We start from the raw sequence: 19,167 nt of genomic DNA on the forward strand, positions 1-19,167 counted from the left end.
AACAATTAGGTAAATGACCGAAAAACAACAAATGATGTCAGAACATGTTGGAAATTGATGACGTCGCTTTGAATGCTGCATACTGAACACAAAAGAAGTCCGGAGTTCAAATAAGTTTAAAAAACATTGAAGTGGCCGTGTAACAGATGAGTTCTCGTCCGAAACCCTGATACTCCGAAAGAGTTTGTCCAGTTTGTACACGAAGTACGTTCAGTTTTTGCCGTGACCCTCTCTACTCTTTCGCGCATGCTATGCGGGTGATATGATGATACCATGCCAAGTTTCAACATTTTCAGGATTCATTTTGTAGTGATTTTCAATTTCACGATCATTTAGCTCTCTAAACAATTAGGTAAATGACCGAAAAACAAAAAATGATGTCAGAACATGTTGGAAATTTATGATGTCGCTTTGAATGCTGCATACTGAACACAAAAGAAGTCCGGAGTTCAAATAAGTTATTAAAAATAAAAAAGAGGTGCAATGCTGGTTAATTTGCTTCAAGTCATTCAGAATAGTGTAGACTGCACTGCACATAGCTCAGTGCAATCTATGCTATTCCGCAAGGCTTGAAGCTAATCAACATGTAGGTGAGCATTGCAACTCTTCGTCATTGTCTGTGCACTCACATCTTATAAACCGCTCATACTGCCTCTCTCTTGGCGAGGTGGGACTAAAAATCAGCTTACAAAGAAACTCTAGTACCGGTTCATGGCATGAACCGGTACTAAAGGTCTTCGTGGGGGCCCCAGACTAACCATAGCCTGACATAGCCTCATTAGTACCGGTTCGTGGCATGAACCGGTACTAAAGGTTACCCACGAACCGGTACTAATGATGCCCGCCCGCCTAGCCGTTGGAACCGGCACTAATGGTCACATTAGTGCCGGCTCAAATTCAAACCGGCACTAATATGCTTCACATTTGACCCTTTTTCTACTAGTGTTCGGATCTGTGATAGAAGGTGTACCCAACATTTTCTTTTGGGTATCCTATGAAGATGCACTTCTCCGATTTGGGTTTGAGCTTATCAGGTTGAAACTTTTTCACATAAGCATTGCAACCTCAAATTTTAAGAAACGACAGCTTAGGTTTCTTGCCAAACCATAGTTCGTACGATGTCGTCTCAACAGATTTAGATGGTGCCCTATTTAACGTGAATGCAGATGTCTCTAATGCATAACCCCAAAATGATAGTGGAAAATTGGTAAGAGACATCATAGATCGCACCATATCTAATAAAGTATGATTACGACGTCCGGCACACCATTATACTATGGTGTTCCAGGTGGCGTGAGTAGTGAAACTATTTCACATTGTTTTAACTGAAGGCCAAACTCGTAACTCAAATATTTTACTTCTACGATCATATCGTAGAAACTTTTATTTTTGTTACGATGATTCTCCACTTCACTCTGAAATTCTTTGAACTTTTCAAATGTTTCAGACTTGTGTTTCATTAAGTAGATATACTCATATCTGCTCAAATCATCTATGAAGATCAGAAAATAATGATACCTGCCGCGAGCCTCAATATTCATCGGACCACATACATCAATATGTATGATTTCCAACAAATCTGTTGCTCACTCCATTGTTCCGGAGAACGGAGTCTTAGTCATCTTGCCCATGAGGCATGGTTTGCAAGCATCAATTGATTCATAATCAAGTGATTCCAAAAGCCCATCAGCATGGATTTTCTTCATGCACTTTACACCAATATGACCTAAACGGCAGTGCCACAAATAAGTTACACTATCATTATTAACTTTGCATCTTTTGGCTTCAATATTATGAAAATGTGTATCACCACGATCGAGATCCAACAAACCAATTTCATTGGGTGTATGACCATAGAAGGTTTTATTCATGTAAACAGAACAACAATTATTCTCTAACTTACATGAATAACCGTATTGCAATAAACATGATCCAATCATATTTATGCTCAACGCAAACACTAAATAACATTTATTTTAGGTTTAACACTAATCCCGGAATTGTAGGGAGTGTGCGATGATGATCATATCAATCTTGGAACCATTTTCAATACACATCGTCACTTCACCCTTAACTAGTCTCTGTTCATTCTGCAACTCCCGTTTCGAGTTACTACTCTTAGCAACTGAACCAGTATCACATACCGAGGGGTTGCTACGAACACTAGTAAAATACACATCAATAATCTGTATATCAAATATACCTGTGTTCCCTTTGCCATCCTTTCTTATCCGCCAAATACTTGGGGCAGTTCCGCTTGCAGTGACCAGTCCCTTTGCAGTAGAAGCACTTAGTCTCAGGCTTAGGTACAGACTTGGGCTTCTTCAATTGAGTAGCAACTTGCTTGTCGTTCTTCTTGAAGTTCCCCTTCTTCCCTTTGCCCTTTTCTTGAAACTAGTGTTCTTGTCAACCATCAACACTTGATGCTTTTCTTGATTTCTACCTTCGTCGATTTCAGCATCACGAAGAGCTTGGGAATTGTTTTCGTCATCCCTTGCATACTATAGTTCATCACGAAGTTCTACTAACTTGGTGATGGTGACTAGAGAATTCTGTCAATCACTATTTTATCTGGAAGATTAACTTCCACTTGATTCAAGCGATTGTAGTACCCAGACAATCTGAGCACATGCTCACTGCTTGAGCTATTCTCCTCCATCTTTTAGCTATAGAACTTGTTGGAGACTTCATATCTCTCAACTTGGGTATTTGCTTGAAATATTAACTTCAACTCCTGGAACATCTCATATGGTCCATGACGTTCAAAACGTTTTTGAAGTCCCGATTCTAAGCTGTTAGGCATGGTGCACTAAACTATCAAGTAGTCATCATATTGAGCTAGCCAAACGTTCATAACGTCTGCATCTGCTCCTGCAATAGGTCAGTCACCTAGCGGTGCATCAAGGACATAATTCTTCTGTGTAGCAATGAGGATAAACCTCAGATCACGGACCCAGTCCGATCATTGCTACTATCATCTTTCAACTTAGTTTTCTCAAGGAACACATATAAAACATAGGGAAGCAATAACGCGAGTTATTGATCTACAACATAGATATGCAAATACTATCAGGACTAAGTTCATGATAAATTAAAGTTCAATTAATCATATTACTTAAGAACTCCCACTTAGATAGACATCCCTCTAATCCTCTAAGTGATCACGTGATCCATATCAACTAAACCATAACCGATCATCACGTGAAATGGAGTAGCTTTCAATGGTGAACATCATTATGTTGATCATATCTACTATATGATTCACGCTCGACCTTTCGGTCTCAGTGTTCCGAGGCCATATCTGCATATGCTAGGCTCGTCAAGTTTAACCTGAGTATTCTGCGTGTGCAAAACTGGCTTGCACCCGTTGTAGATGGACGTAGAGCTTATCACACCCGATCATCACGTGGTGTCTGGGCACGACGAACTTTGGCAACGATGCATGCTCAGGGAGAACACTTTTATCTTGAAATTTAGTGAGAGATCATCTTATAATGCTACCGTCAATCAAAGCAAAATAAGATGCATAAAAGATAAACATCACATGCAATCAATATAAGTGATATGATATGGCCATCATCATCTTGTACTTGTGATCTCCATCTCCGAAGTACCTTCATGATCACCATCGTTGTCGCCAATCTTATGCTTCCACAACTATCACTACCGCTTAGTGATAAAGTAAAGCATTACAACGTGATTGCATTGCATACAATAAAGCGACAACCATATGGCTCATGCCAGTTGCCGATAACTCGGTTACAAAACATGATCATCTCATACAATAAAATATAGCATCATGTCTTGACCATATCACATCAAAACATGCCCTGCAAAAATAAGTTAGAAGTCCTCTACTTTGTTGTTGCAAGTTTTACGTGGTTGCTACTGGGCTTAGCAAGAACCGTTCTTACCTACGCATCAAAACCACAACGATAGTTTGTCAAGTTGGTGTTATTTTAACCTTCGCAAGGACCGGGCGTAGCCACACTTGATTTAACTAAAGTTGGAGAAACTGACACCCGCCAGCCACCTGTGTGCAAAGCACGTCGGTAGAACCAGTCTCGCGTAAGCGTACGCATAATGTCGGTCCGGGCCGCTTCATCCAACAATACCGCCGAACCAAAGTATTACATGCTGGTAAGCAGTATGACTTATATCGCCCACAACTCACTTGTGTTCTACTCGTGCATATAACATCAACGCATAAAACCAGGCTCGGATGCCACTGTTGGGGAACGTAGTAATTTCAAAAAATTTCCTACGCACACGCAAGATCATGGTGATGCATAGCAACGAGAGGAGAGAGTGTAGTCTACGTACCCTCGTAGACCGAAAGCGGAAGCGTTAGCACAACGCGGTTGATGTAGTCGTACGTCTTCACGATTAGACCGATCAAGTACCGAACGCACGGCACCTCCGAGTTCTGCACACGTTCAACTCGATGACGTCCCTCGAACTCCGATCTAACCGAGCTTTGAGGGAGAGTTTCGTCAGCACGACGGCGTGGTGATGATGATGATGTTCTACCGACGCAGGGCTTCGCCTAAGCACCGCTACGATATGACCGAGGTGGATTATGGTGGAGGGGGGCACCGCACACGGCTAAGAGATCAAGAGATCAATTGTTGTGTCTTTGGGGTGCCCCCTGCCCCCGTATATAAAGGAGTGAAGGAGGGGGAGGGCCGGCCCTCTCTATGGCGCGCCCTAGGGGAGTCCTACTCCCACCGGGAGTAGGATTCTCCCTTTCCTAGTAGAACTAGGAGCCCTTCCATGTAGTAGGAGTTGGAGGGAAGGAAAGGGAAGGGAAAAGGAGAAGGAAAGAAGGGGGCGCCCCCCTCCCTAGTCCAATTCGGACCAGCCCACGGGGAGGGGTGCGGCCACCCTTTGAGGCCTTTCTCTACTTTCCCGTATGGCCCATTAAGGCCCAATACGAATTCCCGTGACTCCCCGGTACTCCCGAAAATACCCGAATCACTCAGAACCTTTCCGATGTCCGAATATAGTCGTCCAATATATCGATCTTTACGTCTCGACCATTTCAAGACTCCTCATCATGTCCCTGATCTCATCCGGGACTCCAAACTCCTTCGGTACATCAAAACACATAAACTCATAATATAACCATCATCGAACTTTAAGCGTGCGGACCCTACAGGTTCGAGAACTATGTAGACATGACCGAGACACTCTCCTGTCAATAACCAATAGCGGAACCTGGATGCTCATATTGGCTCCTACATATTCTACGAAGTTCTTTATCGGTCAAACCGCATAACAACATACGTTGTTCCCTTTGTCATCGGTATGTTACTTGCCCGAGATTCGATCGTCGGTATCTCAATACCTAGTTCAATCTCATTACCGGCAAGTCTCTTTACTCGTTCTGTAACACATCATCCCGCAACTAACTCATTAGTTGCAATGCTTGCAAGGCTTATAGTGATGTGCATTACCGAGTGGGCCCAGAGATACCTCTCCGACAATCGGAGTGACAAATCCTAATCTCGAAATATGCCAACCCAAAAAGTACCTTTGGAGACACATATAGAGCACCTTTATAATCACCCAGTTATGTTGTGACGTTTGGTAGCACACAAAGTGTTCCTCCGATAAACGGGAGTTGCATAATCTCATAGTCATAGGAACATGTATAAGTCAGGAAGAAAGCAATAGCAACAAACTAAATGATCAAGTGCTATGCTAACGGAATGGGTCAAGTCAATCACATCATTCTCTAATGATGTGACCCCATTAATCAAATGACAACTCATGTCTATGGCTTGGAAACTTAACCATCTTTGATTCAACGAGCTAGTCAAGTAGAGGCATACTAGTGACATATTGTTTGTCTATGTATTCACACATGTATTATGTTTCCAGTTAATACAATTCTAGCATGAATAATAAACATTTATCATGATATAAGGAAATAAATAATAACTTTATTATTGCCTCTAGGGCATATTTCCTTCAGTGGGCGGTGATCTGTCCCGTGCTGGCCGTCTGCGGTGGTGTGTCCAGCGCTGCACAACATCATCTTCCCTGGTGATTGCTGCGGCTCTTCTCCGAGTGGTTGTGGTGGTCTTGGCCTGCTTTGGCAGCCTTGTCTCTGAATCCTATCGAATCTTTGGGATTGTGTGGAATTTGGCCGGGGCGAAAGCCTTGCTCGGCTCGCCGATGCTGGCGGCAGCGACACCCACGGGTGACGTTCCCTTCTTGGAGGTGCCGTCATGGCCTCTTCCCCGCGCCCCTATGCAAGTATCAGGGGAAACCCCAGATCTGGTTCACTAGATCGGACAGCGGTATCGTCTCGACGTTGTATCCTTCATGAAGGCGATGTTTTGCTGCTCGTGGTGTGTTCGGTGTTGGCTTTGAAGATTTTGGATGCTTTGCTGGTCCGTGCTGCTCCTCTTGGCGTGGGCATCCGGGGCGCTATGTACGGCCTCGACAACGCTCTCTCCATGGCTTCTCCTTCAAGTCCGGCTAGGTCCTGCATCCCACTTGCCGATCCTCTAGGCACATAGGTGGGAGATACTTTGATCCGGTTTGTCCTGGAGGCGCGGCAGTGCGATGATGGTGCCAAGTGTTGTCCGTGACGCGGCCTAGATGCCTTTGTATCTCGTATCTTTGGCTTGTCTGCCGGAGTTCGAGCTAGGAGAGTTCTCTGCTGTGTTGTATCTCTTCTTGTTGTTCCCACACCTTGTGTGGTGCTTTTCTCTTTTCCTCTTGCATGTCTTTGTAATTTCTCTTCTACCTATCAATGAATGATACGCAAGCTTTGCGTATTCGCGAAAAAAATATTCCAGCCCACCAGGGTTCAAATTCTGGTGCTCACGTTTTTCTGGATTTCTTAAGAGGATTTCCGGCGATGTGTTCAATGGGAGGAAGCATTTCCGTCGACAACGAGGCGCCTGTGGTGATTTCATCAATCTTAGATGACATGTCGGCTCAGTCTGTCAGAGATGCTCATATGGATAGGGTAAGCGTGTGTGTTCATAATGATGATGTATGTGTGTATATATGAGCGCCTAAAAAAACACATCAGGAAAACATTGATTTTCAGGTGATTCTTTTTGTGATTCATTTTCAGGAAAACATTGATTTTGATGCTTCCATTCACTGAACGCGTACATCGGGTAGAGTTCCATGACTTCAAGTCACACCATCTGTTTCTAGCCTAGTAGTCACACATTTTGCACCAGGAGAAGAAAATTGGTGAAGATAAAACAGTTGGGGCGTGTTTGGTTGCCTGCATAGGTTTCGACCAGGCCCGCGCGGGAAGTGATCAACCTGTTTGGTAGCCTGCATACATTATTGGGCCTGCATCGCACGCTTCTTAAAGCACCTCTGGGCTTGGCTCACTGGGAACGCATGAATCGACAGTTTCTCCAGGGTCAGGCCCGAGCGGTGCACGTGGGCAGCGGCGGCTGCATGCGCGCGGCCACGCTCGAGAAGCCGCGTTGCTTCCCGAAGCGCCGATAGTTATTAGCTTCACCACTCCCTCTCCCCACTCTTCCCCACTCTCTCAACTCTCACAGGCGGCGGCGGCGGATCGGAGCAAAGGAAGAAGACCACCGGACTCCATCAATGGCGGTAAGCACTTCTCTCTCTTTGACATGCACGCATGCTAGATTCGATCCACGGCGGAGGGGAATGCGGAATATAGGTAGATAAGCATAGGGGTAGTTCATACTAGTTCATAGCAGTTCATACGAGTTCATACATGCAAGATCGGAATGCAGAAGGGGGATTGGGGGTACACAACGGAAACCGGCCGACCGTGGCGGCCGTCACCGGCGTGCGGAGCGGCTGGTCGAGCCGCTGGCCTTCATCTTCTTCTTCATCGTCGTGCGGGCCGACGGGTCGTTGTCATCGTCCTCGGTGGAGTCGAGGTCGATCTGCCAGGTACGACGGCCTGGCTCCGGTGCCCTCGCTGGCATGTGCACCGCTTCTTCTTCCTCCTCCTTAGGCTCCCCAGCGATGACTGCTGGCGGCGCGATAGCCGTCTCCCAGTACACTGCGGCACGGCGGTCATTAGGAGCCCAGTAGGTCTTGTACTTGCACCAGTTCTTCCTCCGTTTAGCGTCGTCGGAGACGGCCTGATTCATGGCCCAGCAAATGATGTCAACTGCCATCGCGCCCTTCGCTGGGTCAGGAATCAGCGTCTTCAGCTCTTCTTTAATGGCCTTCATGAGCACTGCATTTGATTCGTTCTGCATGTCCGACATGGAGTCGAAGTTCGAGCACACCTCCATGGTGTTCTCGAACTTGGTGCGGTCACCAGCCGACCACCCGAGAAAAAAGGCCCTCCAGCCAATACCCCAAGGGAAGGGGTTGGCGTTGGAGCTGGAGCTAGAGCTCATGGCGATAGGGAGGAGGAAGGTTGACAGTGAGAGAAGAGAGGAGGTGGGTAAGTAGTGGTGGGCAGGGTGAGTAAATAGAGGGGGGGTGGAGAGGAGAAGGAGAAGAGTGACGGTCATGATGTTTTAACTACATGCTCTTCAATTAGCCATGAACTGCTCTTCAATTAGCCATGAACTCTGTGCTGTGCTTGACTCCATGAATTGTGTGCAGATCGAGGAGAGTAATGAGATGGGCACCGAGGTGCTCTCGGGCCTTGACAACAAGGGCAAGCAGGCCCTTCATCCAATGCCTGACGAGGTTGTGCTGCTGCCCACCGCCGAGGAAGACCCGAAGACGCCTGAGGGTGGCGACGACGAGGGCATGGAGGAGCCCCCCAGCAACAAGCATCACAACTATGCCCACTATCATCAGGAGGATGGCCCAACTCACTTCTGCAAGGTCATCCTTGCACCGAAACTTGAGTGCATCCCATGCCCCTGGACTTCACCAAGCACTTCGTTGCGGTGCCGACGGAGTTCAAGCTCAGGAACAACACCGGCTGCTCCTGGAAGGTGACGGTCAAGCTGATGAACGCCAGGGTGACCCTGGATCAGGGTTGGACCACCTACGCAACCGTTCATCAGATCAAGATCAGATACATGGTGACGTTCAAGCTCCTCACTCCCGACACCCTCAAGGTCATCATCTTCGACGAGGATGGCATTGAGGTCGTCAACAAGTGCGGGAAGCACGACGAAGCCTTCGCCGCCAAGGAGTAGGGCCGAGCCACCTCTTTCCAGCGTACTATCTGAATTATGCTAGTTTATGGTTTATGAGTTGAACTGTTATGAAGTGTGGTACTGCTTATATCTGAATTATGCTAGTTCATGCTCTGTTTATACTCTGTTGTCTGTTTATACTCTGTTGTGCTTATGATGTGTGCTGCCGAAGTGTGGTGGTAACCTCACCAACTAGCCAAAAGAGGTTACCACACACCAGGCGTTGCATACAACCAAACACCATGCTTTGAGTTTGTCCACTAACATACAGACAACCAAATGCCAGGCAGTGTGGTTCTGCCCATGCAGGCAAGAGGCCATGCAGGCAACCAAGCAACATGCAAATGGTGCATTTGAGGCTGCATTTGCATAGCGAGATTGGATGAAAAAGTGTATACAATGTGGATACTATAGCGCACGGCAACCAAGCACACCTTTGAAGTTGTCGGTTGGCTAGAGTGAGCAAAGATCCCAATGAATATGCAGTTTTGTACGGTTCCTCCTTTGCCAGCAGGGCGAAAGGGAATCTGAGCCAGGCAGCCAGCGCGTGGCCAATCGCCAAGGAGCAGCATCAGCATTGCAACATTTGAGTACATCTTCCTTCAGAACCATCCAAATCTGGCAACGTTGACATGCTAGATTCAAGACCAACAACCAACGAGAGCCACTCGATGCACGGTGAGATAGCTGGTTATTAGTTGGATCGTAGGGCTCAGAGATATGAAGATGGAAATCGATCTGACGGTGATATTATTAGATCGTGGCATATGCTTCACTCATTTGACTTTCGACGTGCACCCTTGTGTATGAGCATGAGTTTGGTTGAGAGACCCATCTAAGTAATGAACACCTCCGCACATGGGCATCAACCTATGAATTCATGGTGGAAGATCTCCAACTAGCGGCTGATCTATGTTGTATCAGGAAAAGTCCCCCAGGAAAATGTGTGGAATGGGCGGATAGACGCACTTTCACCGGGGTGCACCTCACTTACACTAATGAATTTTAAAAAAGTGTTCGTGAACTTTTAAAATGTTCACGAAACTGGAAACATATTTATGAATTAAAAAAATGTTTCACAAATCTCAAAAAATGTTCACATATTTTAATAAGGAACATTTACATTTCCCCCCTAATTTTGTCCCGACCTTATCTTTATCCCTAAAAAAACCAGTGCTCAATTATACCCCTCTTCCGTTTGGTGCCCTTATTAAAATACCCTTTCGTGACGTTTTCGTCCGGTCAAAGGCCTTTGACCATTAGTGGGACATTTTCTGGACATTTTTGCCCTCCCTGCATATGTCACTTACATGTGGGCCCCTTCATCCCTGTAAAAAAATGAAAAAAAACGAGCGAAAAAAACGATCTGTAGACAACGGTGTAAATCGTTAGTGAGCGATTCATGCGAGCGAGAGAACTGCCAAGTCATGGGCTGGCCCACGTCGGTGCGCCCCAATGCGCTGTAGCAAGAAACTGACCCTTAATGCGCCGAATAGGTGCTCTCCCACACTAGCTAGTGGGCTGGCTCATTTGTATCTGTTTATTTATCGTTCGCTGGTATTGATGAGGTGATTGGTTTCATTCGCTACATTATTTTCTCTTTTTGGGTTTGTTCTGTTTTTCTCAGGTTTTTCTAGTCTTTCTGTTTTTCTTTATTTTGCAATGGTTTTCCTCGTTTCTTTCTTGGATTTCAATAATTTTTTCTTTGCTTTTACATTTAATTTTTACACTGGTTTTGCTTCTTTCTTTCTCGGTTTCTACTGATTTCTTTGTTTCTTTTTTCCTTTCTCTGTTTTTCTATGGTTTTGTTTGTTGTTATTATTATTATTTTTGTCCATTTTCACTGATTTTTTACACACGTCTACCTTTTTCAATACACAATATAAACTTTCAGTGTACACGTGAAACATTGCTTTGATACACATTGAACAATTTTCAAATACATGATGTGCAATTTTATTTTTATACATGTTTTGAGCCCTTTTTGAATACAGGGTCAACATTTTTTCAAATACATGTTGAAATGTTTAATTGTAATAACCTTTTTTCTAGAACTATGCAAACATATTTTGACATTGTATAAACATTTTCTTAAATGCCACACACATTTTTTTAAACACGTGAACATTTCTTTAAATGTCGTGCACCACTTTTAAATCGTAAGAAACCTTTTTTATACTACACAAACATATTTTTACATTGTATAAACATTCTCTAAAATGTTCACATCCACTGGTTTTAAATTTTGGCACATTTTTTCATGCCAGGAACATTTCTTATATAACACTATGAACTTTTTTTATCGCGTTGACATTTTTATTGTGTGTTAACAATTTTTTCAGATTTATGGGTTTTAAAATTTTAAAAAATAATATATAAACATTAGCATTATGTCAGTGCGACGGGGCGAGCCCATTTTGTGCTTGCGCGTGCCGGCGAGGGTGAAGCGCTGCCGCTGTGTTGGGCGGGGGCCCACTACGGCTCCTCTTGACAGGAGGTTGCCCTACATCGCTCTATAAGCGAGACATGGCGGTAGGCAACATGCACAATATAAATTATAACTTGTACTTCCATTTTTACACCTAATTCCCTAGAACTGAAACACAAGCTACTTGTTCAGTGTCATGATCCTGCTCATTGTCCAAGGAAGCGCCATGACAATGCTCACCCAGCGGAACACTACCATCTCGGCCAACAAGAAGGAGCATATCTTCCCTACCTACTCTGATAACCAGTTGGGCAATCGTGATGCTGGTCTTCCAGTTTTTTCTTGTGAAACTATACCCCATCCCTTCGGCATCTCTTGGTCAACTTCCGTTAAGGAAAACACCATATCGACCATAGTTGAGATAATGGTTGTGAAAGAGAATATGTCCATATATAGTACATGTGACAAAAGTGTTGCAGCGCCATCACGACATCATATCACCGTTCTAGTTCTTGTTCTTGTTTTAAACTTTTGGTACTATGACAGAAGTTAATACTTAGCCTTGCACTGCACAAGCAGGGGTGGAGCCAGAAATATTGGCCATTGGATTCGCTCATTGACTCGTCATAAGAACTTGGTACTATTTATGTTTCAGGCGTTAATTGCAAATGCATCACTCTCAGTTCGTCCCTCATTGTAATCTTGAAAAGGTAGCAGCACAAACAGAAGGCCTTATGCACTTTGTCACTATACTCGAACCAATGATCATATTCATCAAACCAATATGGATTAAATCTCTTTTGAGTATCTCCAATCTCTCTCTGCGGATAATCAAAATAAAGTGGTGGCCTATAAAGTTCCTTTGCTAAACATCTCTGTCTTGTCTCATCTTGCTTCTTAGGATTTCTTGTGCACTCCAAAATTGTCTTCCGATCAACGGGATCATAAGGCAACCCATCTAAATTAATTTATATGTGAATCAAAGTCTTTCGGAGACTAGCTGCAGAGACATTTGATAGACTTGCCTACACCTAACGGAAAACCTTGATGTGATTGTAGCATTATCTGGATCTATTTCTTTTTGATAAATACCGTTCCATAGCCTAGATCAATCAAAGTCCATGCAAAAAAAAACTGTGTGAAAACTAGGGCATTTTTTTTTTACAATCGTGTTAGGGTATTATGCATTCACGAGAGGTAGGAGACATGGCGGGTAACCTAATTACCTCAAATTTTGATGTCTTGTCGATGTCGAATTGTCCATCTACAGTGGTCTGCTCGCCGCTCGATCCGGTGGCCGAGCTATGCCGAGCTACCCCTCAAGATGCGAGTTGAGAAAATGAACAGAGGAGAGTCCCAGGCATGTGGCAGCCGTGCGTATACAAACAACATGGTACGTGACTAATCAACAGGGCCTGCTTATCAAGTCAAGGTGTTTTAGGCCTGGGCATGCGTACGTGTGACTAAATAAATGATTAATCAAGACATTTGCTTGTGGGCTTTTGGGCCTTTCGCTTAGCTATCCACGACACATTAGATGGGGTCAGCCTGGACTTCATATTGGGTTCAGCCAAGCAAACACGCATGCCTACACGCACATAGCAGAGAAAATCCGTTGGGTTCGAGTGAACCCAACGATTGTATGCTGGCTCCGCCCCAGCACAAGTTTATAGGTGTCTTCGTATATAAGTTTTCGTCTTAAACTCTTAATTTTGTACTTGCATTCAGATTCTTGGCATGTTTCTTTGTGTTTTCTTCCTAACATGCTTTTAAGGGGAAACTACGTCTTGGTGTAGCATTTCTAAACCTGGCCAAGATGTGGACATCTTGCTCCACTAAAACTAAAGTGGCAACTGGTAATAAATGGTAGCCATATATTGTAGATGGTGAAGATAATGGTTTTAAAAGAGAGTAGGGCCATATATAGTATGTAACAATAATAATACAGGTGACCAAAGTGCAGCAGCGCCACCACGAGAGCATATTGCCCTTCTAATTATAGTTTGTAAATTTCAGTTTCAAAAAATTCTGAAAAAAAGTACACATGTATGCAAGGATGTAAAGTGTATGTGTGAACATTTTCACAATGAAATACCTTGCGAGCTGCACAAAAAAACAAAATCATGGACTTTAAAGATGAACAGTACATATGCTAAAAAGCCCTAGATTTGTCTTTTTTTTGTGTCGCTCACATTTTAATGTATTTCGACCTGAAACTTTGTACACAAGTACATTATGTATCGAGGTACATGTGTATTTATTTTCAAAAAAAATTGAAACAGAAAAGTTTGAATTTTGAAGTTTTCAAATAAAGGCCTCCATGAAGCTCGGTCTCCGTTTGGCATTTTTGAACCTTGTGTCGCTTCCTATCACCTTCTTCTTCGGCTGGGATTGATGGGTAGGCAAGCACGTCCGTACTTTCCATAAGTGAAGCTACTAGGGTTACACAAGCTAGTACTAAACATATTTTAATTAGCACTGCACAAGTAGTTTGCGTCTTATTAATTATGAGCTTGCATTCCTGGCATGTTCTAACAGGGGAAACTGCATCCCGGTGTAGCATTTCCAAACCTGTCAAAATGTTGACATCTTGTTCCACTAAAAGATCAATATACCCATCGTGGCCACGTTTGGTGGCCTCCTGAGGTCAAAGCTTAATCACAAAGCTATCTTTTTTGTTTCCATCATTAATTGTACCTTGCACTTCCATTTTTACACCTTATTATAGCCTGTAGCTTTTTTTTTGATGGGAAGGCCTTCATGGCTAGCTTTATTTATCAATGACCGCTACATATTCCAGAAGAAAGTTTACATCGTCCAGAAGAAAGTTTACACCTTATTATAGCCTGTAGCTAACCACATAGTGTCACGACAAATGATCCCCATATCACCAACTCTCTCTCTCTCTCTCTCTCTCTCTCTCTCTCTCTCTCATAAGCCTGCACCGTCGTCACGTACTAGAAAGAGAAATCAATGCAAGAACCTCTAGGCTGATCCACACACTTTGTCCTATCTCAAAAATATGAGAAAGCCTATACTGTACTAATTCCATAAGGGCATTTCTAATTGATCCCATAGAAAATAGATGAGTAAATCTTAGTGGAGTATATTTACTACACTAAGTTTTGACCGGAACTAGCCGATCCCCTATATATAATGGAGTAAACTTAAATTTGTCTCATACATTACGTTGAACACTTGCTATGCACCTCGGCGGTGAGTGGCAACCATGGTGACTACACTGGCGACGAGCAGCAGCAGCAGAAGCACACAGTTGGGAGGAGCAGCGACAGCAGGAGCACACATCGGTGGCGGCAAGCAGCAACAGTAGCAGCACATCCTTTTCTAAAAAACAGTAGCAGCACGTAGTGGGGAGGAGCAGCGGCGAGCAGCACGCACCAGCGACGAGATGTAGTAGCAGCACATGGCGGTGAGGAGCAGCGACGAGCAACATGCACCAGCGGTGAATGACAGCTGCACGCACGGGCGGCTAGCAGCAGCAACACGCATCAACGACGGCGAGCAACAACAGCACGCAACGTGGAGCAGCAATAGAAGCAGCACACACCAACAGCGGCAAGCTGCCGCAACAACATCACACATCGAGGGCGGCGAGCAGCAGCAACATGCAGCAGCGACGTGCAACAACAGCAACATTTAGTGGCCGTACCAGTAGTAGTACCGGTAGGGGTTGCCAGCGAGGTCACCGGCGAGGCCATGGGAGCTTCAGGTGAGTAGCCGGACGGTCACGAGAAGGTCTTTCCATGAAGAAAAATTATAGTCGGCCGCCTCCAGACAGAGTAAATATATGAAGATTTTTAGGGACGGAGTAACATTTACTCCCTTACGACAGATAAGGGATTGGCTAGGTGCCGGTTAAAGGAGTAAAATCACATTTTTACTCTCTAACTGGTTATAAGGGATCGGTTAGAAATACCCTAAGCAAGAACAAAAGCTATATACTATATTGCTACCACACACTTTGTGGTGTTGATTTGAAGTATGAGATCATCATATCACCATTCTAATTCTAGTTCTAATCTTTAGTTCCCTCATGGAGTGCGGCGTTTCTGCTCCCGGGCTCAAATGAGCCTGGGCAAAATAAATAATCATTAAAGATAGAAAAAAAATTCGAAAAAATCCCGAAATTGTTTTGCAAGCAAGATGCTCATGTGTGCGTGATGTTCATGCAAAAATTGGTGGAGTTTGGACATTCGAGGAGCGCACAATTAAAAAGACAAAATTTGGCTATGTGAGTAAGGTTATTGTTCACACACTGTTTGGACCGATTTTCTCTCTTTTGCCACGAGCTCCTCAAATGTCCAAAGTGATGAAATTTTGCATGGACATCACGCAGGCGAACATCTTCTATACAAAATTTTTTAGTTTTTTTTTACATCAAGTTCTCTCGTTTTCCCCTCCACCTTGGTCGCGGTGCGCAACCTAAGATGACTTACACATCTAGACGGAGGGAGTACTAAAGATAAATACACGCGTCACTGCCACCTTTGGGTATCTCCACAGGTTCAAAGCTCAAGCAAAAAAGCTATCCATATACCACAACTTTCTTTTTTTCCATCATTAATTATTCCTTGTACTTCCATTTTTACACCTTAGTGCCTAGAACTGAAACTCAAGCTAATCATATGGTGGCACAACAAGCAATCCCCTCTGTCCGTTTTGCTCATAAGTCAATTAATCTTCGTGACGTACTAGAAAGATAAATCGAGGAAAGAACCTCTCTAGGTCGATCCGTTCTCCTATTTGAAAAATATAAGAAAAATCTATACAACATTGCACAAGCAAGAAAAGAAGCTATATACATACTAGTATAAAAGTCCCCCAAGGCCCTAGGCCATAACACCAGCTAGAACTAGAAGCCACACCGAGTATCACCGACCTGCAGACCACTTTCACTGGCGATGACACTCGAAGAAGAGCTCTCCAAGCTGGCTGCCGATGTAGCGGCCATCTCGCCGGCACCGGTGAGGAAGGCCGTGGATGCACTGGCGCGCAGCAGCCCCGCCCGCGCCGCCGCCGATGCCCTAGTCTACCTCTCCGTGGGCACGACCTGCGCGGTCTTCGCGGCCGCCTTCTTCACCATCTTCGCGGACCTGGCCTGCGCCCGCGGCTGGGGCTGCACCCCGGCCTATGTCCTGTCCGAGATAGCGGACTATCTATCCACACCTGTCCTGCTTCTCCTGCCGCCGGCGCTCGTGCTCTTCTTCCTCCGCGCCGCCGGCTGCAGGACCAAGGTACGTGCTCGTCACTCACTCTGCTCCATGGTTCTGCTTCCCGTGATGCTGATGAATTGATTGTGGAATGCGATAGCCGGCGGACGAGGAGAGCCTCATCGTGAAGAATGACGAGGGGGAAACCCTTCTGTCGCCGTCGCCGCTGGCCTTGGCAATTCTGTGGCTTTTCATTGGGGCGGCGTCGATGGGAGCCATCTCCTTCCTTCTTTTCAAGTGTGGATATACAGAGATCTCCGACCTTCTCGGCTACGCGGCTCTCTTGTGCACGTTCATGTGGGAAGCCCTCGTCTATGTCCGCGCTGCAGTGGCGCTGTGGAGGATGAATCCCGGGCCAAGCAACATGGTGGCATCGACTGACTAAGGTAAGTGGCATTAATTAAGCTAAGCCGAACATCAACATCTCGCTTCCTCAAAAGTATTTTATCGGAACATAGTGTTTTCTACCAACAAATTGGTACTTCGAAGATGATGCAAGTAATGTTCAAGTCAAATGAGTAGAATGTAGATATCAGTTGGACCTATACATATGCATGTTTGCTATGAAATGAAAGTATAATTGTTGTCATCACGCATCACTCATCACCAAACCACCAATACTAGTCTTACTAAACTGGCGTACAATGGTAGAGATCAATGGAAGAGCAATAATTTTTCTTCTTGATCTTCTAATTTTTGCAGTTAAAGTTTTATTTTGCCTCAACTTGAAATTCCATTAACTCAATGGCCAGGTGCACAAGGTTTGGAGCCGGGCGAAGACGATGATCGAGAGTACTATGTACTGCAGAAGCGCTGCTGTTTATGTTGCTGTTCAGAATAAAGGGATGCACATCAGGACATGCCTGCCGTAGTGTCGTCTGATGTGTACTAGTAATCTATCTTTTTGTTTCTTGACTGGGACACTAGTAGTCTATCTAGTATAACTAGTGTGGTGTCAAGCTTGCTTCAGTTGGTGCTATGGTAGCGCTGATGATGTGACTGAAGCGCTATGGTAGCGTTGATTGGTGGTTACAGTGAACCGGACCTATATCTAACACAGGATTTGTGTTGCTGTTATTTAGCAGTACGTGCCCATACATATGACTGGACGTACGATATGATGCAGAGCCTCCATTCTATGTATGCAATCATAGCATTTTTACCGCCTATAACTTGTCCGCGATTATAAATACTCCCTCTATTCCACAATGTAGTGCTTCATCTATCTCCGTGCTTTAATTTTGACCGTAAATTTAACTACCAAGACCGATTGCGGCGGGAGCAAAAATTATATCAGTGAATTCGTATTCGAAAGAAGTTTTCAATTATATAATTTTTCTCCCGCCGCAGTTGGTCTTGTTGGTTAAATTTATGGTCAAAGTTGAACCTCGGAAAGCGCGGACGCACTATATTTTGGAATGGAAGGAGTAGCAGGAATGCACATGGCCTGCCGACTGCAGCAGCCGAATGGCAACTACCTGGGAGCGCATCTATGTCTCGCTTGACACGAGACACATGTGCCTCGCCTCGAGGGTCGCAAGAATGGGGCGGTCCAACAGTCTTCCTTCCTATGCTTCGTTTTGTTTGTTTGTTCCTTTGTCTATTCTAGTTTTTTTGTTCTATTTGTTCCCCCCTTTCCCTTTATAATTTGTTGTATTATATATATAATATTACTTAAATTTTAAAAACTATCACCGCACATCTAACACATGTTCATGAAGTGTAAAAAATGATTCGTGGGTTTTCTGTAGAATATTCGTACTATTCAAAAAAAATGTTCATGACATTTAGAAAAATATGTTCATTGTATTTTTTTAATATGTTTATGAAAATGTAAAAAATAAATGTTTAATGTCTGTATCATTCAGAAACTTGTTCATGACATTTATAAAGTGTTTGCATGTTTATTAAATATGTTTCATGAGATTTAAAAATGTTTTTTGAAATGGAAAAATTAGTTCACGTAGTTTTAGAAAAAAGTTCACAACATAAGAGAAAAAATTTGTGCCATTTAAAAAAATATCTCAAGACATAAAGTTGTTTGTGTTTTTTTTAAATGATGAATGTTTTTGAATATATTCAAACATGAGTTTAAAAATATTCAGTGTGTATTAAAAAATGTTCAATGTGCATTTTAAAAACAGTCAACATGTATTTGAAAAATGTTTAATGTTCATTAGAAGAATGTTCAATGTGTAAAAAAATGTGCAACATGTATTCAAATAAAATCTAGAATGAAAAATGAGAAAATGAATTAAATGAAAAAGGAAAAATGAATAGAAACGAACCTCAAGAAAGCTGAAAGGAAACCGATGAAAACCAACAGAGAAAACAAAAAAAATATGAAGAAAAAATAAAGAAAAAAACTATTTGAAAGGATTTA

The 19,167-nt window shown here is 43.8% G+C and overlaps 1 protein-coding gene across 1 annotated transcript; it reads left to right on the forward strand.

The window, feature by feature from the left end:
• The first annotated feature begins 16,475 nt into the window (after positions 1 to 16,475).
• LOC119332919 lies at positions 16,476 to 17,927 on the forward strand. Its single transcript, XM_037606007.1, has 3 exons — positions 16,476 to 16,808; positions 16,885 to 17,170; positions 17,537 to 17,927. The coding sequence occupies exons 1-2, from the start codon at positions 16,476 to 16,478 to the stop codon at positions 17,167 to 17,169; spliced, it is 618 nt and encodes a 205-aa protein (XP_037461904.1). The 3' UTR covers position 17,170; positions 17,537 to 17,927.
• Positions 17,928 to 19,167: the final 1,240 nt, after the last annotated feature.

Source organism: Triticum dicoccoides, chromosome 7A (genome assembly GCF_002162155.2).
Source record: "Triticum dicoccoides isolate Atlit2015 ecotype Zavitan chromosome 7A, WEW_v2.0, whole genome shotgun sequence".
Taxonomy (NCBI): domain Eukaryota; kingdom Viridiplantae; phylum Streptophyta; class Magnoliopsida; order Poales; family Poaceae; genus Triticum; species Triticum dicoccoides.

What these genes read in the sequence shown, in the direction of transcription:
- LOC119332919 (XM_037606007.1), top strand. Translation starts at nt 16,476, where the DNA reads ATGACACTCGAAGAAGAGCTCTCCAAGCTGGCTGCCGATGTAGCGGCC. An exon ending in CCGCCGGCTGCAGGACCAAG is followed by an intron (nt 16,809 to 16,884) that starts GTACGTGCTCGT and finishes GGAATGCGATAG; the next exon opens with CCGGCGGACGAGGAGAGCCT.